Below are 24,571 nucleotides of genomic sequence, written 5' to 3'. Positions count from 1 at the left end.
AGTTTAGTAAGTCATGGCTGCAAAATACTGACTCGTATCATCTATAGAAAAATGCAACGAGTAATGGAAGCAAAACTCTGTAAATGTCACAGAGCTACGAATAAGTTGGATTAAATAATCGGAAAAGTCGCTATTGGTATCTCAATTGAGCAATGAGTAATGATGCTGAGGTGGAGAATTAATTTTTCCTGATATGGCGGTGATCTTCATCTGTATACACCATGTTGTTGCAGTTGCTGTAGTTGAAGATGATTGTTGTGGTCATAGCCCAGACTGTGCTATGTCTTACACGTGAGATAACGGGAGCGGATAGCATGTGATCATTGAGTTGTTTGAGGGGGATGACTATTGTAGTGATGTGTGATTAGTACTTTGCAGGTGGATTTCACAGTCGTTATTGCTGTGATATGTGTGATGGAAGTGCGATAAAGTAATAGGGCCCGAATCTAGCGATGTAGGGAAATACATTTTCTAAGAGGATATTTGTTATTGTGCAAGCTTCGCACAGTTAGTTGTGGACTTGTGGTTTGAACTGGCGGCTGTCGTCGATTGAATTTAAGGTGGGATTGTTTTCTGGGATTAAAATGAAAGTTATTTCGATTGCTGAGACAACGGATAATCTAATTAAATAATACGAGTATGGACATAATGAAATGAACGGATATTTGGCTGCACTGTAGTCACAAACCGAACATCTTGTGCAGCGGGAGCAGGTCATAGCAAGCTCTTGGGGACCAGACGCGTACCAGTGACATTGACGGATATAGTTCGTTGTCGTTTGTAAAGGGATCATTTTGCCTTAGAATATGCGGAAAAGTTGTAACAAATAATGACATGTATTGAAACGAATGTTCGATGGGGATAAAATGAGTGAAGATGAAATGACGTGAATTTTTTAGTACAAACCGTCCGGGTGTGCTGAATCTGTGTTGTAAACTACGTACAGTGGGAACTGAAGATCGTGTCACGACAGGAGTCTAACCTAGATTTCATATGCCCCTATAGCAGGAAATCCGGTTTCGAATCGCAGTATGGCACAATTTTGAACTGTCACTAAAAATTTTCTAGAATTTTTTGACCAGTATTAAATATATGTCGCTAGGGCCTCATGAATGGGTCATTACTTGCTCAATTATTTGGATTTTTAAAAGGTCTGAAGAAGGGAAATTTTTCGTAACCTTCATTTAAGTGATTAAAAGAATTTCAACGAAGTATGCATTCTTTGGAATATGATTATTATTCCTTATCGATGTCACTGTTGTGTTCTGTGAAAGTGAACTAGAATTACAGTATCTGTGGAATGTTATGAACAGTCTAATGAGTACAAAATATGGATTGAAAGTAAATCGAAGAAAGATGAAAATAATGAGAATTAGCACACATGAGAACAGCGAGAAACTTAACACCTGATTTGGAGATAACGAAGGAATTTGGCTACCTAGGCAGCAAAATAACCAATGCTGGCCGGAGCAAGGAGGTCATAAAAATCAGACTAGCACTTGCAAAAAGGGCTTTCCTGGCCAAGAGAAGTCCATTAGTATCGAACATAGACCTTACTTTGAGGAAGGAACGTCTGAGAATGTGCATCTGGAACACAGTATTGTTTGGTAGTGAAACATGGACTGTGGGAAAACCGAAACAGAAGAGAGTCAAAGCATTTGAGATGTGGTGCTACAGACAAATGTTGAAAATTAGATGGATTGATAAGGTAAAGTACGGATTATATGAGGGTAACACTGACAAGAAGAAAGGAGTGGATTACAGCACACGTCTTAAGACATCAGCGGCTAACTTTCCACGTAGTAGAGGGATCAGTAGAGAGAAAAAACTGTAGACGAAGACAGAGATTGGAACACATTCAGCAAATAGCTGAAGATGTAGGGTGTAAGTGCTACTCTGAGACGAAGAGGTTGGTACAGGGGAGGAATTCGTTAATGCTTCACATAAAACCAATCAGAAGACTGAGGACTCAAAATAAATTGATTCATTGATACATAAAAATAAAAAAAATAGAAAAATCGATCTCTCACAAAAGGAGGTACATGTGTGTTCACGAAGTTCTTTTGTAAGGTGGGCATATCATTTTAATTTTACTAAGTTATCGATGTGCACGTCAGGGAGAGAGCAAGTTATGTTACTATTAAACAATCTTTGGTCTTTTTGTGGCACAATCTTTGCTTCTGCGCAGTCTGATACGATCTTAGTTGAAATATGGTAGGTGACGAACGTATTCATTAGTGCTGTGCTGAATCGCGATTGTATCTGTAAGATAAAGAAAAATTTATTGTAGACAGCAAGGATGAATACGATGTATATACTGAAAGGCGAAAAGTATACAAACTTTGAGTAATGTTATAATTTTTGATGAGAAGAAATTTAAGGTAAGACTGCAGCACAGCGCAGCTAATTTGTTAGAGTAAGTATCGTCAGCTACATAACTTGCTCAGAGCTGAGAGAAAGACCGTTCGACTTCCCTGCATTAAGATATCAACTGATTAAGCTGTTTGATGTTTATAGAAGTTCTCTGTTAACATTGTACCCTTTTCAAATCATTGTTCACTTTGTTGAACATAGTATTATTCAGATCAATGTTACGTTGTGTAGATCACGCGAAATTTTACTCTGTCTTTTTGAATACATGTCATTCTAAAATCGTTGTCTTGGAGTATCATTTCACAGGAATAGTTGCCCTCGCCATCCTATTGTTTAAAGAACGTTTATCATTACGCTTTACCACAATGCACCATACAGTATGCAACAGTTTGGATATTGCTTGGAAATTTTATTTGAAAACAGAAATCTAACTTAGCCGCTGCCTGCTTGCTATGTGCTTTCGCGAAATCTGCAACAATGTTGTCAAGATGCGACGTAAGTGGAAAATTTTATTAGGACCAGATAATTGTTTTACTTCAGTTACGTGTTTGCTATAAAGGCAAGTTTTACTCACACCAGTTACAGTTCAGACATATTAGGTCCCGTTTAGTCAAAGGTTAGCATACGAGTTTAAGTTCAATAACAGTTTGTGGGTACAAAGTTTTGGTAATACGTTGACTTTTTATGGAATGGGAGATAATTCCATTCTCTGCTAAATTTCATACAGAAACATATAGTGGGGAGGTTGCAGCTGTAATTGCAGAAAACGTTTCTACATTGTCGAAAGTGGTTGCTATTACGCAGTAAAACGGTGTAATGGAAGATGTAAACAATCGCGACGCCTTGAAAAACAAATAACTTACTGGGAGAAAGATATCTTGCTCATACCGGAAAGACAACAACACATCAATTCTTGGAACACGCTGCAATAAAGCCTTGGAGCCTTTTTCAGCAGACATCAAACCGTTATGCTGACGTTCCTCGACTAGCATCTGTACACTACTTCCTCCCCCTTGACTCCGCCTCGTATTAACGAGCGTGGCAACACAAACATGGCGTTCCCAGAAGCTGGTGCACCGCGAACGAGGTCAACGGCACAGCGGTGCTTCCCTGCCTCCCGCTTGCAGCGTGTGACGTCACGCATCTGCGTCCTATAAAAGCAGCAGTCAGGCGTTTCCACGGTACCAGAAGCTCCTCTCAGACGGTCCGAAAAGTTGCAATCCAAATCAAGATGAAGGCCTACCTGCTGGTTATCCTGCTTATCGGTGAGTCTCCCATACTGCTTACAATTGTCGAGACTGTTAGCCGTTGCGAGGTCGTTCTTCATAGCTGTGCTTCCACGAATATTGATTTTGCGGGTGGTAACTGTAGAAGCGGAGACAAAGTTACGGAAATGAGTTGTTTCTCTTCATTGACAATTGTTTTGCAGGATGGGTCTGTAGGGTTTCGCTTACTTAAATTTGGGAATCTGTCCTTTAATACCACTCTTTATGCGCCTTTCTTGTGAATAATGTTAACATTGTATTTTACATAATAAAATTTTCGATTATTGCAGCGAGTCCTTACGGAGTTTACCGCAGTGTTTTTTTATATTTTTTTAGTACAACTCTCATTTATTCTTCAGTCTCAGTTCTACATTTTCAATTACATGACATGTTTCGATCTCTCTGGATCGTCTTCAGATCTAAGTGGCTGCGTCAGCCGTTTTGTTTGTCTCAATGATCTTTCCTTCTTGGACGACCAGTCATGCTGAAGTTTTTGGTAGGAATTTTCACCTTTTGTCTGTTAACTGTTCGTTTATTTTACACTGTGCAAAATAAATGAGCAGTTAACAGTCAAATGGCGGAGATTTCTTTCCAGACATTGTCTGGGTCGAAATCTCATATCAAAATCCTCTGACATGAGGTTCTGACACAGACAAGACGGGTTGCTGACGCAACTATTTTCTTAGATCTGAAGATCATACAAAGGCTTCCAAACATATCATATAATTAAAAATGTGCAACTGGGAATTGTTTGAACTATCAGTCACTGAGTCGGTCGGGACGAATATGTCGTCTAAAGCGTACTGCTTTTGTCATTGATGACGGCAGAGAAAGAACTGAAAGTCTGATGAGCGACAGCTGAGTGGTCAGCGTGACGGATTGCGTCCTACGGGCCCGGGCTCGATTCCCGGCTGGGTCGGGCGGGGATTTTCTCCACTCAGGGACTGGGTATTGTGTTGTCTTCATCATCATTTCATCCCCATCCGGAGCGCAGGTCGCCCAGTGTGGCGTCGAATGTAATAAGACCTGCACCAAGGCGGCCGGACCTGCCTCGCAAGGGGCCTCCCGGGCAATTACGACAATGCTCATTTCCGTTTCACATCTATGACCAGTTTTGCAGAACCACTACTGTTGCGGGCTCAGAACTTGACCGACTGTGTGTACGATTTGCGTAGATGACGCCCCTAGACGGATGAAGAGCCGTAATATGACTAACTTGATGACGCCTTGAACATCAGAAATGTCAATATGTTTAGAATTTTGCGACTGTGACTGAAAACGATGTTACAAAAACCGATAAATGTCGATGCTACGACACCACATACTTAATTTAAACGCATTAGACAAAGCAGAGGTTTGGGATGAAATCCTGGGCATTGATGCGTAATTTACCAGGTTAGAAGTATAAAACCGGAATTTCCCTATAGATGGTGCTAGCCGACAGTGTCGGACCCGTGAGACCGCGTCTGCAGCGCCATCTGCATCTGCTTCCTGTAACGGTTGACGACAAATGTCAACACACAGTAACTCAAGTTCCATACTTCGTTGTGTGTTTCAGACTCGTAAACATTTCGAGTTTTGTACCTTCGACTTACGATATGCAGAAAGCATCGATTTTCTGTTACCATTTGAAGAAAACTGCTGCAGAATCGCATCGAATGCTTGTCGAAGCTTTCGGCGAACATGCTCTTGGGAAAACACAGTGTTTTGAGTGGTTCAGAAAATTCAAAAGTGGTGATTTTGACGTGAGAAACGACGAGCGTGGGAAAGCACCGAAAAAGTTCGAAGACTACGAGTTGCAGGCGTTATTAGATGAAGATGATACTCAGACACAACAGGAACTCGCGGAACAAATGAATGTGGCGCAGAAAGCTGTTTCTCTTCTGTTTGAAAGCTAAGGGAAAGGTGCAGAAAGCGGAAAAATTGTTTCCGCATGAACTGAATAAAAGATAGAAAGGAAATCGAAAGATCACCTGTGAAATGTTGCTCGCCAGATACAAAAAGAAGTCGTTCCTCCATCGAATAGTGACAGGTGATGAAAAATGGATGTATTTTGAGAATCCTAAGCGTCGTAAATCATGGGTCAGTCCAGGCAAACCATCGACATCCATTGAAAGACCAAATCGCTTTGGAAAGAAGACAATGCTCTATGTTTGGTAGGATCAAAATGGTGTCATCTATTATGGGCTTATAAAACCTGGCGAAAGTACTAACAGAAAATGATCGATTTAAATAAAGCACTACCTGAAAAATGACCGAAATATAGAGAAAGGCAACACAAAGTCACATTGCTTCATAATAACGCCTCATCACACAAAGCAAAACGGGTCAGGGAAACGATCGAGGCGTTCAGTTGGAAAATACCGGGGCATGCGGCTTATTCTCCAGACTTGGCTCCGTCCGATTATCACCTATTTGCATCACTGGGAAACATTCTCCCTGAACAACGCTTCAGTTCGTATGAAAATATGCGAAAATGGCTCGCTGACCGGTTCGCTTCAAAAGAAGAATTTTTTTTGGCGTGGCATTTTAGCATGCCGGAGAGGTGGGAGAAAAATATAAATAGCAATGGAGATTATTTTGAATAAAATATTGTTTATCAGTTTCAAACTACTGACGTGTAATTATTGCAACCAAATGCCGGTTTCGTACTTCTACACTGGTTACCACTATATTAATGTCAGTTAACTGCCTTCGCTACTGAGTAGCAACCAGCGCGAGGAAGATGCGTGGAAGAAGTATTATTTCAGTAACAATATCATTCGTTTTCAAGTCTTAATGAGTTTTAACTCGTTATTCGCTAACAAAAGACAACAAGCGTTTGCCACTAATGGTAACAGTTGTTGGTGACGATTCCTCTCATTACTTATCAAACTTTAATTACTGTCCACTGAAAGGTGATAGTTACGGCATCGTAAACAAAAAGCACGAGTTTATTAGAACGTGTCTGTACTGCATTTAATGATGAAGCGTAGGGAGCTAAACATATTTTTAGTCGTTTAATAATGTGGTGCAGAGTAGAGAGTGTTTCGAAAATCTAGGAGGACGTCTTTACCGGTTCATCTGTATCAGCTATTCCCGCGACTTGGAGTGTGCATAAAGCAAGCTGTGCTTCGAATGAGTTTTTCCCTGGTGACCGGTTTTCTTTCATACGACTGCCGTTCCAAGCCCTGTCGCTTGCGTGGCGAGTACATCACGGTTTTTCCTATTTGTATTCGCAGGCTGTATTTCACTCAAGTGTTATAAAATGCGAAACAACGATAGTTTAACTCACTTATTGCATGGTGTCATTTGGCAACAAGGAATTAATTTGCATATAAATTTAAGGAAAACACTCGTACACGCCTGATGTTACCGTCTGGCGACACACATAATTTGGCTGCATCGAGCTAGACTGTATTTAGCATCACTTGGAAGAAACAATTGAAAATCTATAATCTTCGCTGAAGCCCAGATCACGTAAGAAACGTGATCTGGGGCTGAAGGTCGAATGTACGTAATCACACGCGAAAGCGGCTTAAAGAATGAATTATTTCTGCCGTTTAGATTATTTTCAGTTAGATTTTAAGGTGAGTAAATGATGCCTAATGACAGCATAGATTTTTTTCCATGTCTCTGTAACTAAACGCCAACAAACAGAAAATATTGATTAAATCAAAATAAAATCAAAATTTCTATGTTCAACATCTGATAGTGCCGCAAGCCTATCTGGCAAATCATTTGTGTGTATTGAGATATTGCAGGTTTCCTTGAAGCGCACCTATTTTTGCTTTCATCACTATAGAACATCTTCTATCAAGTATAACGTTACGGGTTCCATTATTCAATAACTCACCGAACGTGCAGTATTTCTATGAACATACTCTACCAGAGAGAATATTGCTTATTGGTCAACGACCAGCAGTCGCACGATCTTTGACAGAATCGAACTCCCATGTCTAGCACAGCTATAAACTCGGAAGGACTTAGAAGCGTTAAAAGTTAGAAATTATTGAACGGTGTCTGTGCGTGCTGGATCTGGTTGAGGATCGGTGTCCATAAAAATGAGGCATGTATTAACGTGGAAAGTGGGAAGACAGTATCTGGGTATACATGAAAGAAAAACCTTTGATGTTTAAACGGACTGAGTTGCCGGATCTGCACATTTATGATCGTTGAATAAATATTAAATAAATAACTTCGCCATATTCATCTTTTGCATAACAGATACTAGTACGACGTAAAAATTGAAGTTTGCAAGGGAATACGTAAGCATGTGCTCTGGTAAAGATATCACATTTATGCAAGACACAGCCTAGCAAACTAATAAACTAAACAGCTACTAAGCGGCTGATGATTGCTGTTCTTCGTAACACTCTCGTCTGAGTTATAAAACTACATTTGCAACTGCGCCTTGGAGACGCCAGCTCAATTTATCATTAATTATGGAAAGATCAGAGGAATCTTTCAATAGCAACATTCACGCACTTATACACATATCACAGAGATTCAGGACAACTATAAGAACTATGCTATAGTATAGGACAACTATAAAAACTCCACCAGTATGCACCTGATTAGCAAACGGTCCATCCCTTCGCTTGAGTGCCCGAAGCAAGTGAACAAGAATTCATCGATAAGTAAACTGTTAATAATTGCACCATAGACGAAATTCTGAAATTAATTTGGAAGTTTTATCCTGAGAACCAGTAAATGTGACATGTAACGACTATCACAATCCGCGAATACGTGATCGTCACAAACAAAAGTTCTGCATAAAATGAGTGTTAAAATTGAGAATAACTAAGCAAATTGGACAGGATACATTACTATGAACATGATCTGCGATGTTAAGGCTCTCAGGTCTGTACTTAACACGTGCTGGGGCAACAAAGACACGTGGAAACTAGATCATGAATTAAAATTAGCGAAATTTCAGAAATATATTGAATTATACTATACTCGTGAGATCACCAACGAACTAAATCAGACCGAACTGAGAAGATACATCACACGTCCACGTGTCTGAACAAAGGTAGAGCAGAACAATAGTTTGCAAGCGTGGCTAAGTTCAACTTCTCATATTGTTCCGAAATTAGCAAGAAAAATTCTGTATACCACTCAACGAGCAATGAGTGATGTAATTTTGACTGGAGCTGAAATCTACCAAAATAAGGTATTAAATTAACTATGAATAGGCACATTCACACTTAGTCGATGTCACCGGTCTCGCGTCTCCTAAAACACTGCCGAGCGAACTTTTGGAACACACGCGTCCCGTTCCGCCGGAAGTGCTCAGGGAGCTCCATATCGTGTGGTTCCTGTGGTGTCACCGCCAGACAGCACACTTGCTAGGTGGTAGCCTTTAAATCGGCCGCGGTCCGGTAGTATACGTCGGACCCGCGAGTCGCCACTGTCAGTGATTGCAGACCGAGCGCCGCCACACAGCAGGTCTAGAGAGGCTTCCTAGCACTCGCCCCAGTTGTACAGCCGACTTTGCTAGCGATGGTTCACTGATAAATTACGCTCTCATTTGCCGAGACGATAGTTAGCATAGCCTTCAGCTACGTCATTTGCTACGACCTAGCAAGGCGCCATGTTCAGTTGCTATTGAAATTGTAAATAATGTACAGACAAGAGCTACGTTCAACATTAATGGATTAAAGTTAAGTATTCTACCAATTACCTCCTTTTTTCTAAGTTCTAATTACCTTGTCCTGTTCCAGACCTCACGCCAGCCTGCGTGAGCTTAAACGTGTGCCTTTCGGCTTCCTCTCAATTTAGTGGGTTGGTCTCCTGCCAATCCACAACAGTTCCAACTTACACAAGAGCTTCGTCCAAGGCGCATAGAAACATCTTTCTTGCCCGGTACGTGCTTAATAGGAGTGGCATTCTACCACAGTTCCAGACTACTTTTGCCGGTCGGGGTGGCCGAGCGGTTCTAGGCGCTACAGTCTGGAACCACGCGACCACTACGGTCGCAGGTTCGAATCCTGCCTCGGGCATGGGTGTGCGTGATGTTAGGTAGGTTAGGTAGGTTTAAGTAGTTCTAAGTTCTAGGGGACTGATGACCTTAGAAGTTAAGTCCCATAGTGCTCAGAGCCATTTGAACCAGACTACTTTTATTCCGACAGATCTACATGCCGAATTTTTTGAACTTTTTTTTGCACTCTTCACGCTTTTCTTTCATAAGGTGATAGGAAGAAAGGATGTACATACTGACATATGTCACATAAATGTATTTATTATGCGTGTGGGGTTCCGATAATTACCAAAAATCTTAGTGAAATAAAGATGATATACATTTTGTCCACTGTAGGAACACTCAGTTGCTCTGTCTTTTTTTATGTAATTGACAGTTTGAGCCTGGAATTGAGGTGTCAGAGGTAGGAAACTTTAACTTAAATCTTAAGCAAAATCATGAAGAGGCTCATGTAGAGGCCCTTCATTGTTGGAAGTCGCTAAGTGCTCTCATTCTCAAATACTGGATGAATATAATCTCGGTTATTTGCGCGCCGTGAGTTACCGCCGCCCAAGACACATACGCAGTTTCTAACTTTAATCCTTGACTTTTAGTGTTCAGATGTTAACATAAGACCGTACCTTTTAATGAGTTTATTGTGACAGAATTTCACAGTTTTCAATTCCACGACACGGAAGAAGCTTTAAGATTCTAATCCCGGTCGTGGTAAAAATTAAGAAAACTACAAGCAACTGAAGTGGATCTTCATTCTGTAAATAAAACACTGAAAATCAAATTTTTGTTGGCTCTGCAAGTCGCTAGGTAGGCAGCCTGCAGCTGGGACTGGACGAACGTTTTAGCCGTTCAGTAATGTGGTGCCCAGTATACGAGGGTCACTCCAAAAGAAATGCACACTATTTTTTTTTAAAATCCATCTTTTATTCTACATATTTGAAAGTTTTACAGCGTGTAGATACATCCTTTAGGAACAATATTTTCATTTCTCCACGTAATTTCCATCCCTCTCAACCGCCTTACGCCATCTTGGAACCAGCGCCTGTGTACCTGCACCGTAAAATTCTGGACCAACCTGTTGGAGCCACTGTTTGGCAGCGTGCAAAAGGGAGTCATCATCTTCAAACCTTGTTCCACGAAGAGAGTCTTTTAGTTTCCCAAAGAGATGATAGTAACATGGAGCCAGGTCAGGACTGTAAGGCGGGTGTTTCAGTGTTGTCCATTCGAGTTTTGTGATCGCTTCCATGGTTTTTTTGACTGACATGTGGCCGTGCATTGTCGTGCAACAGCAAAACATCCTGCTTTTGCCGATGTGGTAGAACACGACTCAGTCGAGCTTGAAGTTCCTTCAGTGTCGTCACATATGCATCAGAATTTATAGAGGTTCCACCTGGCATGATGTCCACAAGCAAGAGTCCTTCGGAATCGAAAAAAAAAACCACAGCCATATCTTTTCCAGCAGAAAGTGTGGTTTTGAATTTTTTTTCTTGGGTGAATTTGCATGATGCTACTCCATTGATTGCCTCTTCGTCTCTGGTGAAAAATGATGGAGCCATGTTTCATCACCTGTCACAATTCTTCCAAGAAAATCATCTCCACCATCCTCGTACTGTTCCAAAAGTTCGCTGCATACCGTTTAACTTGTTTCTTTGTGAGCCACTGTCAACATCCTGAGAACCCACCTGGCACAAACCTTTTTTAACGCCAACACTTTCAGTATTCTGCAAACACTTCCTTTTCCTATCCCAACGTAGCGTGACAATTCGTTCACTGTGATGCGTCTGTCGGCAGTCACCAATTCATTAACTCTCTGCACATTGTCTGGAGTGTGTGCAGTACGAGGCCTGCCGCTGCGAGGACAATCCTCAATATTGCCGTGCCCGCTTTCATCACGTAACCTGTTCGTTCACCGACTAACTGTACTGCGATCGACAGCAGCATCTCCATACACCATTTACAACCTCTTGTGGAACTTTCCCACCGTCTGGTTTTCACAGTTTTCACAGCACAGGAATTCTATGACAGCACGTTGCTTCTGACGAACGTGAAGTGTAGCAGCCATATTGAAGACTTGCTGTGACGGCGCCACTCATGGGAACAGGTTGACCTAAGTTTGAAAACAAGTGGGAAGGATGTCTCTACACACTGTAAAACTTTCACACATGCAGAATGAAAACAGTATTTTTACAAAAGTAGTGTGCATGTCTTTTGGAGTAACCCTCGAAATAACTTTCGGAAACCTAGGAAGGTGGTTCTACACGTTGTAGTGCATCAACTACTCGCACAGCATCGAGTGTGAGTAAAGCAAGCTGTGTTTCGCATGGGTAGTTTCTCTTAGTGGTGTGCTTCATACGGGTTGTTCCTTTTACAGGCGCTGTCGCTTGCATGGCGGATGCGGCGACCACGAGTTGCTCTTGTCCGCAGTGCATCATCTTCGACCCCATCTGCGCCAGCAGCTACAAGAACGGACGTCGCGGCTTCAGCAGCGGCTGCCACATGCGTTGCTACAACAAATGTCACGGCACAGGTGAGTCAAGTCGCGGTGTGGTGACTCGCCTATCTGGACGTTGCGCTGCCTTTTCGCTCGAAAGCTCTCTATTCATTACGCCTGTAACAGTGATAAACGAGCGGCTTTCAATAAGTAATGCAACACATTTTTTTCCCTGGCAGTTTCGGTTTAAAAAATTCGGAAATTGTTGTGGGACATCGTGGAATATTCCCGCTTCAGCCGCTATAGATTTGTGAAGTTCCGATTGGTGGTGACGCTATACGCAGCCTTTAAAATGGCGGCTGTAACGGTAGTGCGTTCCAAGGGGCAGGCAACTTCATTGTATACTAAGATAAACAGGTACTGCAAAGATATAGCAACTACCAAAGAAAATCAATTGCTCCTAACCTTTCCTATCCTACCGGATACTGAATCCAAAGACTAAAAAAGGTCACCTGCTTGTAACAGGGCTTTCTTTGACCAAGGCAATTTGACACTTAGCCAACTGTCATTCAGTCAAGATGGTGTACTAATAATGAAACAAAGCAGTAGGCTCTGCCAGAAATATCGACTCTTAGACAATGTGTCTAATAATGTATTTTAATACGACAGTATGCCATCTTAGGCAATTTATAACACTTGTAAGTAAGCGTTATATGGTTATATCACTTGTTATGTATTTCACTGTTATTGTCTAACCTGCTTTCAGAAAACACTTGATAATGGCACTTTGAAGCCGAAATCATGATTGTGTAAGTGTAAATGTAAAACTATAAATAAACAACAGTCTAATGGCGGTACTGACTTTAAAGAAATAAATATAATGACTTTAATTTTACACTTATGATTAGCAAAGCTATTCATTAACGCAAACAGAAACTTTCTGTGAACTGACTTTATTCACGCATCATTCTAGTTGGATGGTGGTCTGGTGAAAGAGTACTTAACTCCGGTTCTGGAGGTCCGTGTAAGGGCGGGGAGATTTCCTCATTCCATTCCAGCCAGTTCGGCTCCAGGAACATACAGCCTGCATTCTGAGTACGGGCCTTACCCTCGTAGCGCCTCGGCGGATAGAGGTGCTGCGCTCTACCGGCAGTCAGACCGATAGTCCATTGATTGACTTGTAATATAGACTTTTAGCCTACCATCTTATAGTTGAGTCAGCGTAGGTTGATTCCTGACAGTTGCGGTGGGCATGGCGCGGCGGTCGCGCGTGCCTGTCTCAACCATTAACGTAACGCGATTTTGTAAACGTGTCTATGGCAACGCCTCATTATTGTCACAGCTGTATAGACGGCTACCGTTACTGCCTGCAGCCGTTAGCGCCTCGCGTTTGAAAACTGGTAACAGCGCTGCAGCAGACTTCTTTATTGTGTTCATTTTGTTTCAATTATGATTGGTAGGCTGTAAATTATTACGAGAAGCCGCTCTAGACTTTTAGGGATCTGCTAGTTAAGCATTTCTTGACAACAAACTCGTGTCTTCAGAGATCAAACTCAGTAAGGAGAAATATTGTAGTAGGAGTGGACAGATTTCTTAGAGCTTGGCTTAGATGCATATTTATTAGCACATTTCGTGTTCGTTGTAAACTATATTGTACTAACTATTTTGTAATAAGAGTCGATAACATATTCTGTAAGTCAATAGCACAGCTCCTATCAGAAAGTCACTGCGGAATGCCCATTTTCAGGTAATGCATAAGCTTTGATAGCATAGTTTACTGCTAGGCGGCAATATTCATTCAGCCTATTACATCACATGCCAGACTTACTTCATTTCCGCGTACACATTTGGTTGGAACCGTAAGCATTAGAGATGAGCTACCAACCTCAGACCTACGTGTATCAATCTGTGCTGAACAAATCTTCATGTTCTGCGATGGTAACGCCTCTTTTACACCAAAGACGTCCGACTGAACTTACATATATCATAATGAATACAATTAGTTTTAGGGCTCGAATATAAAATTTACAGAAAGATTAATTAACTTTTCTCTCAAACTTTTAAGTTTTCAAACTATTCCTTTAGAATAGAAAGTTTAAGAGCGACTTCTGTTAAATTACTTTACATTATAACAATTTTCTGGAAAGCTACATAATCATTTTTCCTTCTGTTTCAGATTACTTCCAGATCAGTAAGGGAAGCAAATGTATATGAAGCAGCAGTATACTGTGAACCAGCAATTCAACCAAAATACGTTATTTATTATTTGTCTTACGTTTTTAAATTTTAATAAACTTTCTTAAAAAATAATTAAACTTATTTAACCTTTACTGTACACATCAAGATGTCACTGTTATTAATGAAAAGACAAAAGACGCAATAAGAAACAGCAGACTGTGATCAGGGATATACTTTATACACACAACAAACGGTACATGACGTCACAAAATCTGAGTTTATAAAAAAATGAAGGTACACTCAGTTTCTCACAAATTTTTAGCAACACAAGGTCACAACACATGATACTTATGTGATAAAGTTAACAACAAACGGGCAGCATATCTTGGGAGCGTAAGACAGAACACAACTGTAATTTCTAGTAGAGGCGATAAGGACAGCAGATGATTTAAAATGACTCCTTTACTTTCACCAATACTCATACTGATCTTGCCACTTCGAAGTGTAGGAAATCTTCTAAGTGACATCGTGCAGGTGGTGAACGTCAGTCTGGAATCACAGAAGTGGTCATACGGCTGCAAGGGATGAGGACCTTATCTTTTGCTTTCCCATTGAAACATCGCTGAGTTTTCTGTGGGAGATGTGGTTCTTGCAGTTATAAAAGCAACCATACGTTGTGAAAGAAAAAAAGGAAGTTTAGAGCTCTCGAAAGTGCTGTGTTTTCCTATTGGCATTTATTCACATACCTTTCCTTAGAAACATTGCCTGCTCTGAAACGACTTATAATGCTGCTCAAACTGACAAAGCAGTTTAAAAGACGAACAGCGCTGTACATGTCGGGAAGATGCATAAAACGTTCTGCTTGCACCTGCAAAGAGGGTTCGTTATAACATATTCTTATTAGTACTTCATCTGTTCCAGATGCCTTTCCATTATTAAATGATTGTAGTTGCTCGTCCGTTATGCGATCACTTAGCTTAGTATCTTCCATTTTACCATGATTACAATGTCTGAATGAAGGGACCATATGATGACCTTTTAGGAAGACTGAAATCAGTATCTCGGCCTTCCCTCAATCGTCTTCCGTTTCAGTGCCACTATGGTCACTGAGCTACTGAACTGATGATTTCGATCGGTTTTTAGTCAAATCAGTTGGAAAAATTTTACTTTCAAACTCAGTGAATCTTCTCTCAATGATGTTCTTAGACTCATTTTCGCTTCGTCCAACTTTTGTTTGTCAGCTAGGATTCGATTTCGCTGAAATCTGTGACGCTCACTTTGTTTACGTAGCAACTTGCTAACATGATAATTAGATCACGGTGGGTCTTTCCCATCTCTTAAAACCTCTCTCGGAACATACTTGTCCAAAACTTATTCAACGATATTTTTGAATTTCATTTATTTTTACGTCACATCTCGTCCTCAGAATGGATGTTTGATGTTGACTAATTAAATGGCTCTGAGCACTATGGGACTTAACATCTGAGGTCCCCTAGAACTTAGAACTACTTAAACCTAACTAACCTAAGGACATCACACACATCCATGCCCGAGGCAGAATTCGAACCTGCGACTAATCAAATACTCGGCTGTTTGTTTACTGACACTGACACTTTAGCTTATTAAGCAAAAATATTTTCCTCAGGAATTATTAGTATTTTATAACTGTGATGATATGATGAGTCGTTTTTACCTATGGAAACAAATACATAAGATGCAGACATTTAATTTCACCTTTCTCTTTAGTTAGATGTGGAGTAGGTAAGCTCTGTAATTAAATATAAAGGAACAGGAAAGTGATTAAACTGCAACAGTAAAAATTAAGAAATTATTTAACTGAAAGATATTTGTTTTCGTAATTACTGGACGCCCCCCCCCCCCCCCTTCCCATGAACCATGGACCTTGCCGTTGGTGGGGAGACTTGCGTGCCTTAGCGACACAGATAGCCGTGTCATAGGTGCAACCACAACGGAGGGGTATCTCTTGGGAGGCCAGACAAACGTGTTGTTCCTGAAGAGGGGCAGCAGCCTTTTCAGTAGTTGCAGGGGCAACAGTCTGGATAATTGATATGGCAAAACGGCCTTGCTGTGCTGGTACTGCGAATGGCTGAAAGCAAGGGGAAACTACAGCTGTAATTATCCCGAGGGCACGCAGCTTTACTGTATGGTTAAATGATGATGGCATCCTGTTGGGTAAAATATGTCGGAGGTAAAATAGTCCCCCCATTCCGATCTACGGGCGGGGACTACTCAGGAGGACGTCGTTACCAGGAGAAAGAAAACTGGCGTTCTACGGATCGGAGCGTGGAATGTCAGATCCCTTAGTCAAGCAGATAGGTTAGAAAATTTAAATATGGAAATGGATAGGTTAAAGTTAGATATAGTGGGAATTAGTGAAGTTGGTGGCAGGAGGAACAAGACTTCAGGTCATGTGAATACAAGGTTATAAACACAAAATCAAATAGGGGTAATGCAGACGTAGGTTTAATAATGAATAAAAAAATAGGAGTGCGGGTTAGCTGCTACAAACAGCATAGTGAACGCATTATTGTGGCCAAGATAGACAGGAAACCCACGCCAACTACAGTAGTACAAGTTTATATGCCAACTAGCTCTGCAGATTACGAAGAGATCGATGAAATGTATGATGAGGTAAAATAAATTATTCAGATACTGAAGGGAGACGAAAATTTAATAGTCATGGGTGACTGGAATTCGATAGTAGGAAAGGAGGGGAAGGAAGTGTAGTAGGTGAATATGGAATAGGGGTAAGAAATGAAAGAGGAAGCCGCCTGGTAGAATTTTGCACAGAGCATAACTTAATCATAACTAACACTTTATTCAAGAATCATGAAAGAAAGTTGTATACATGGAAGAGGCCTGGAGGTACTGCAAGGTTTAAGATAGATTACATAATGGTAAGACAGAGATTTAGGAATTCGGTTTTAAATTGTAAGACATTCCCAGGGGCAGATGTGAACCCTGACCACAATCTATTGGTTATGAACTGTAGAAACTCCAAAAAGGTGGGATTTAAGGAGATGGGACCTGGATAAACTGACATAACCAGGGGTTGCATGTCCGCCCCGGTAGCTGAGTGGTCAGCGTGACAGACTGTCAATCCTAAGGGCCCGGGTTCGATTCCCGGCCGGGTCGGAGATTTTCTCCGCTCAGGGACTGGGTGTTGTGTTGTCCTAATCATCATCATTTCATCCCCATCGACGCGCAGGTCGCCGAAGTGGCGTCAAATCGAAAGACCTGCACCAGGCGAACGGTCTACCCGACGGGAGGCCCTAGCCACACAACCAGGGGTTGCATAGAGTTTCAGGGAGAGCATTACGGAACGATTGACAGGAATGGGGAAAGAAATACAGTAGAAGAAGAATGGGTATCTTTGAGTAATGAAATAGTGACGACAGCAGAAGATCAAGTAGGTAAAAAGACGAGGGCCAGTAGAAATTCTTGGGTAACAGAAGATGTATTTAATTTAACTGATGAAAGGAGGAAACATAAAAATGCAGTAAATGACGCAGGCAAAAAGGAATACAAACGTCTCAAAAATGAGATCGACAGGGAGTTCAAAATGGCTAAGATGGGATGGCTAGAGGACAAATGTAAGGATGTAGAGGCTTATCTCACTAGGGGTAAGATAGATACTGCCTACAGGAAAATTAAAAGAAACTTTTGGAGAAAAGAGAACCACTGCATGAATAGCTCAGATGGAAACCCAGTTCTAAGCAAAGATGGGAAAGCAGAATGGTGGAAGGAGCATATAGAGGGTCTACACAAGGGCGATGTGCTTGAGGACAATATTATGGAAATAGAAGAGGACGTAGATGAAGGTGAAATGGGAGATATGATACTGCGTGAAGAGTTTGACAGAGCACAGGAAGACCTGAGTCGAAACAAGTCCCCGGGAATAGACAACATTCCAATAGAACTACTGACAGCCTTGGGAGAGCCAGTCCTGACAAAACTCTAGCATCTGGTGAGCAAGATGCGTGAGACAGGCGAAATTCCCTCAGACTTCAAGAAGAGTATAATAATTCCAATCCTAAAGAAAGCAGGTGTTGACAGTTGTGAATCTTACCGAACTATCAGTTTAATAAGTCACGGCTGCAAAATAATAACGCGATATATTTAGAGACGAATGGAAAAACTGGTAGAATCCGTCCTCGGGGAAGATCAGTTTGGATTCCGTAGGAATGTTGGAACACGTGAGGCAATACTGACCCTGCGACTTATCTTAGAAGATAGATAAAGGAAAGGCAAACCTACGTTTCTAGCATTTGTAGACTTAGAGAAAGCTTTTGACAATTTTGACTGGAATTCTCTCTTTCGAATTCTGAAGGTGGCAGGGGTAAAATACTGGGAGCGAAAGGCTATTTACAATTTGTACAGAAACCAGATGGCAGTTATAAGAGTCGAGGGGCATGAAAGGGAAGCAGTGGTTGGGAAGGGAGTGAGACAGGGTTGTAGCCTCTTCCCGATGTTGTTCAATCTGTATATTGGGCAAGCAGTAAATGAAACAAAAGAAAAATTCGGAGTAAGTATTAAAATCCATGGAGAAGAAATAAAAACTTTGAGGTTCGCCGATGACATTGTAATTATGTCAGAGACAGCAAAGGACTTGGAAGAGCACTTGAACGGAATGGACAGTGTCTTGAAAGGAGGATATAAAATCAATATCAACAAAGCAAAACTAGGATAATGGAATGTAGTCGAATTAAGTCGGGTGATGCTAAGGGAATTGGATTAGGAAATGAGACACTTGAAGCAGTAAAGGAGTTTTGCTATTTGGGGAGCAAAATAACTGATGATGGTCGAAGTAGAGAGGATATAAAATGTAGACTGGCAATGGGAATGAAAGCGTTTCTGAAGAAGAGAAATTTGTTTACATCGAGTATATTTAAGTGTCAGTAAGTCGTTTCTGAAAGTATTTGTATGGAGTGTAGCCATGTATGGAAGTGAAATATGGACGATAAATAGTTTTCATTAGAAGAGAATAGAAGCTTTCGAAATGTGGTGCTACAGAAGAATGCTGAAGATTAGTTGGTTAGATCACATAACTACTGAGGAGATATTGAATAGAATTGTCGAGAAGAGAAATCTGTGGCACAAGTAGAAGAAGGGATAGGTTGGTAGGACATTTTCTGAGGCATCAAGGGATCACCAATTTAGAACTGGAGGGCAGCGTGGAGCGTAAAAATCGTAGAGGGAGACCAAGAGATGGATACACTAATCAGATTCAGAAGGATGTATGTTTCAGTAGGTACTGGGAGATGAAGAATCTTGCACAGGATAGAGTAGCATGGAGAGCTGCATCAAACCAGTCTCTGGACTGAAGACCACAAGAACGCAACAACGATTTCCGAAATTGATTGTCTTATGTGTCTGACTACCATTCCGCGTTCAATGTCTGTTCATTCCCGTCGCGCGGCCATAATCACGTCAGATATCTTTTTATACGGATCACAACAAAAGTTTTGGACATGGGTTATTTAATGAAACCGTTACTACATTTTTTTTTACCAGTACCTGTTGAGATGGGGCCAATCTGTCCTCTCATTTCCGTTTCCTATTATATAGAAGTAGAAAAAGGCAATGTTGTTTCTAACATGTTTGTTAAACTTGAATTTTCAGGAATGCACTGGAAAGTGTGTGAATATCCACTACTTGACAATTGCTAATGAACATATCACAATTGGTACACAACACCCGATCGGTGATGGTAGAAGGAAATGTAGAGAGCGGGACGTGTTAACTGCAGTGAAGCCTGTGCATATTTCATGCAGTATGGTCTTCGACGAAGATTGTTGTGGAACGGATGAGTTAAGACTTCTGTACGGCAACATGTCTGCAGGACATAATTTGAGGGCTTATGATCACGGACGAGCAGTTGGATAGCTCGAAGCCGATCGAAGTATCACTGTTGTGGTCACAGTAACAGATGTGTCCAAAAGTGTCATATCGCGGTTATAAATGGCCACTGGAGGTAGAAATGCTATCAGAAAGCTTGCCAGTAATCGTAGACAGAGCACTACACCTTAAGAGTTCGATACGTAGCCTTAGTTGCGAAAAGAAATAGACATCTCATTCCTAGGCAGATCGATGCAGGTCTTGTAAACCAGGCTGGTTTGTTTGCTCGGAAGGCTATTAAATGCATCCCACTTCAACGCCGACATCGCCAATAAAGAGTTCGTTCGTGCAGGGAGAATGTTCGTTGGGGTCAGCCAACAACGGTCCACAGTGATGTACTACGACGAATCCCAGTTCACTGTGGCAAGTGATTCTCGCCACCAGTTAGTGTGGAGAGAGAGGCGGACACGATATGCGCCAGAGAATGTTTATGAAGGTCATTGATATGGACTACGGGTTATGGTGTGGGCAGGAATTATGGGCAACGGCCGAACGCCGAACATCGCTGCATATTTTTGCACGAGGAACCGATACAGCATAGCGGTATTGCATTGAGATTCTTCTGGATCACATCTATCTGTTTAAGGATGCGGTAGTTCCCGACTTTCTGTTTGTGGACGACAATGCCCACCCGAAGAAGTGAAGAGATTGAACGTATGGAATGGGCTGCTTACACCGAGGGCCTAGACCCTGTAGAGAATGCCCGGTATGCTCTAGACAAAAGTGTTTCTCAACGAGCATATCTTCCCCAAAACGTGCAAGACCGCCTTAAGAATAGGGTGGGAAAATAAATCCCCCCCCCAAGGATCAACAGTTTTGTTGGCTGCAAGAATAACAATGCAAAATGTGCATTAGTGTTCGAGGTGGGCATGTTCTTACCTGAGACTCCGATAGCGACCGTTATGTTGGGAGTCTGACCTGTGTCAAACATGAACGTAAGGTATATGTGTCATCCTACTTTCACATGTGGTGAAAACTGTAACATTTTTCGTTAAAAATATACCACTCCTCCTCTGTTATATATGTACTGTGTTTCATGTCGTCCATGATTGCCTGTCATTATTTCTGTCCAACAGTGTCTGTGTTCGTTAGCAGTTGTCAAACGTTGTATCATTGTTAAGTAGGAAGAAATAATATTGGTTACTGACTGTTTAACAAACTAAATTTCTAGGTCCATGTGCAGAATTTCGTAATGTTGATGGAAATCAACTGTTGTCTCCCTACAAAACGGATCGACAAATACTGAAGCACTAAGGTTTTCTGCAGTGAGAAATACATTCGTGGATACAGCTTCTTGCTAGGGGCACTGATTTATTTTGATGTTACAGTGGCGGTATAAGGCACTGTTTCAATTACGGGAAAGAGGGTGCTTGTAGGACGTTTACTGCCAAACGGAACAGCTGAGTGTTGTCCTGAAATCTGAATACTGTGAAGGTTTGTGGAGAGACAGAAAAAAAATAATGTTTCTCTATAAGTCACCACACCGATGCCTTTGCAGACCTAACTTTCAGACAGTAAACACTTAATTTTGTTTCTCCATTTGAGTATTTCATTGCTCCAAGCAGTGTTATTTTTCTTCGGTTTGAATTCCTTCGACAAAGACACGTCTTGATGATGCTCTGCGGATTACGTGAGAGGCAGTGATCACCAGTGCAGCTGCTCAAGGTCAGCAAGTGAGTCAATCTCGGCTGGCTTTACACTAAGGACAAGTCTGCGTTCATACACAGGCAGCGCCGTTGTACCGCGATGCTGTGTGTACTGACGAAAGCTCTGGCCGCTGTCGAATCTTCAACACTTTAGATAAATCTATTCAAATGGTTCAAATGGCTCCAAGCACTATGGGACTTAACATCTGAGGTCATCAGTCCCCTAGACTTAGAACTACTTAAACTTAACTAACCTAACGACATCACACACATCCATGCCCGAGGCAGGATTCGAACCTGCGACCGTAACAGCAGCGCGGTTCCGGACTGAAGCGCGTAGAACCGCTCGGCCATAGCGGCCGGCTATAAATCTGTTATTGCTGCCACTTCTGATGTGTGATGCTCTTCGTAACAGTGGTTAAGTAGCAACTGCAGTGTTCATATTACATGTTTCCGCTAAAATCAATATTCTCATACGTGTACAACTTACTTTTTTTCCCTCTGTCAAAGCCCTTTCTGTCCAACCAGACTGTGCGGTTAAAATTAGTACTTTATTTAGCAGTACTGTGTTGTTAGGTGCATACCACTCCAAAATAGAACTGAAGTCAAATAGTTGAAGTCTATACGACTAAAGTGGGTAAAAAAGAGTGCCAAACTACTTTTGAAATAAGAATAGCGAATGTGACGCACCTTTGAATGATGTTCGAAATAATGTGCAGCAAATGTGGCACGTCAAACGTTTTTCTAATGTATTCTGTTTCTTATTTTTAAACAAATCATTTCACCAAACATTTATTTTATTTTCAAGTTTTGTTCAGAAACCATGAAATACAAATATGATTAAATATCAGTCGGTATTGTACTATTATTAAGAGTATTTAGATGAAGAGTAAGCGCAGAAGTTTCACCTCATGCTGTAATTTGATATTTATTTCGTTTTTTCAACATCGAAGAACGAATTCCAAAATTCGTACACGACTGTATTTTTGTGCAGGCCTTGAAGGGATGAACTTTTCGACACGTCATTTACATAGTTGCCAGCGAATGTTCGTGAAATATTTCGATTATCCCTCAATTCACTAATTACGCGTTTCTTAATTATCGTGATCTCTTTCAAGCACTTAAACCTGTTTTGGGAACACTGGCCTTCACACTGATTAGTTTGCTGTACTGTTTGTCAATTTCCCCTGAAAAATAATCACCAAAGTAATGAAGATAAACCTTGGACTGAGTAACCAGCAAGCATGGAAACACACGTGTCTATTTTGCACGCACAGGTACTAAAAAAGTGTACGCGGGAGTTCGCAACACTGCGCTGAAAAAAGGTGTTCATTCAGAAGACCTTACGACAGAAACGATATACAACTCCAAAACACGTTGTTCGTCCTGCACTACAGCTACATATAGTGTAGGAGAGCATATCACGATAATATTTACTACAACAGTGGTAAATCGTATGGAATCCAGACCAAGTGACTAAACAACCTATTGACACCGGTACAAAAGATTACATAAGTTAAAGGATAAGAAGAAATGAGTATATAAAATATGAACAAATGGCCATCATGTGCATTTACAACTTCTAGGAGCATAATGAATAGTCCATTAAATGTCGGGTATGCAGCCGCGCAAATAAAATTTAATGGACTAAATAGCCATCAGTACAATAGTAGCAAATGCAAATACCAGAAACAGAACGGAAAACGTAGGGGACAATAACTTAAGATGCGTGTCGTGTAAGATTGACTGTAGACCGCATTAATGTCTCTTTTTACATTTCATCTCCAAAAGCTGCTCTAATTTAAGTTTATTTTCTTTTTTGGAAAATGCCTGTATTCTAAAAACAGAGAATGTACCTAGATCATACTTACACGTATTACTAAACATCAATGTGAACATGTTTATGAGTTCTGATAGTACACCAGCTGATGAAAAATATCCGAACACCTATTAGTGGACACTGATGTGGCGCGTGTCCACCCCCCACCTTTACATGGCTTGAACTCTGCTGGGACACTTTCGATGAGATGTCGAATGTCTGTGGAAGGATGGCAGCCAATTCTTCCTCTAGAGCCGTAACCAGAGACGGTAACGATGTTGGAGGTTGGCGTCTGGAGAGGAGTCGCCATTCTAACTCATCCCTAAGGTGTTCCACTGGTTTCAGACCGGTATTCTCGACGGACCAGTTCTTTTCAGGATTGTTACTGCCCACAAACCGTTACCTCACTGATGCTGGTTTATGACGGGTTGAATTGTCACGCTGGTACAAACACTCATCGACTCCGAAATGTTCCTCTACTGTGTACCCAGCGCATAATGTTGTAAATCGTGTTCATATCCTTCGACATTTAGAGTTTTCGTAAGTGCAATAAGGGGGCCACTCCATAACCACAAAAAACACCGAGCAAGGTGGCGCAGTGGTCAGCACACTGGACTCGCATTGGGAGGACGACGGTTCAAACCCGCGTCCGACCGTCCTGGTTTAGGTTTTCCGTGATTTCCCTAAATCGCTTCGGGCAATGCCGGGATAGTTCCTTTGAAAGGGTACAGCCGACTTTCTTCCCAATCCTTCTCTAATCCGGTGGGACCGATGACCTCGCTGTTTGGCCCCCTCCCCAAATCAACCAACCACGAAAAACACCCCCATACAATAACACCAGCGCATCTGTACTTCATTGTCGGTACTACATAGGATGTTAGGTAACTTCCTCCGGGATTCGCCAAAGCCAAATCGTTCCATCGGATTGCCACAGAGTATAGCGTGATTCATCACTTGAAATCATTCGCTTCCATTCATCCACAG

At 41.4% G+C, this 24,571-nt stretch overlaps 1 protein-coding gene across 1 annotated transcript; it reads left to right on the top strand.

Moving 5' to 3' along the window:
• Window positions 1–3,526: 3,526 nt before the first annotated feature.
• Window positions 3,527–14,332, top strand: LOC126455481 (locustin). Its single transcript, XM_050091233.1, has 3 exons — window positions 3,527–3,638; window positions 11,966–12,121; window positions 14,202–14,332. Exons 1-3 carry the CDS (start codon window positions 3,605–3,607, stop codon window positions 14,237–14,239), a joined length of 228 nt encoding a protein of 75 aa, XP_049947190.1. The 5' UTR covers window positions 3,527–3,604; the 3' UTR covers window positions 14,240–14,332.
• The last annotated feature ends 10,239 nt before the right edge of the window (window positions 14,333–24,571 follow it).

The sequence above is a fragment of the Schistocerca serialis genome, chromosome 2 (genome assembly GCF_023864345.2).
Source record: "Schistocerca serialis cubense isolate TAMUIC-IGC-003099 chromosome 2, iqSchSeri2.2, whole genome shotgun sequence".
In the NCBI taxonomy this organism is placed as follows: Eukaryota; Metazoa; Arthropoda; class Insecta; order Orthoptera; family Acrididae; genus Schistocerca; species Schistocerca serialis.
Note: the sequence above shows the minus strand (reverse complement) of the source record. Positions and strands in the feature narration are given on the sequence as shown.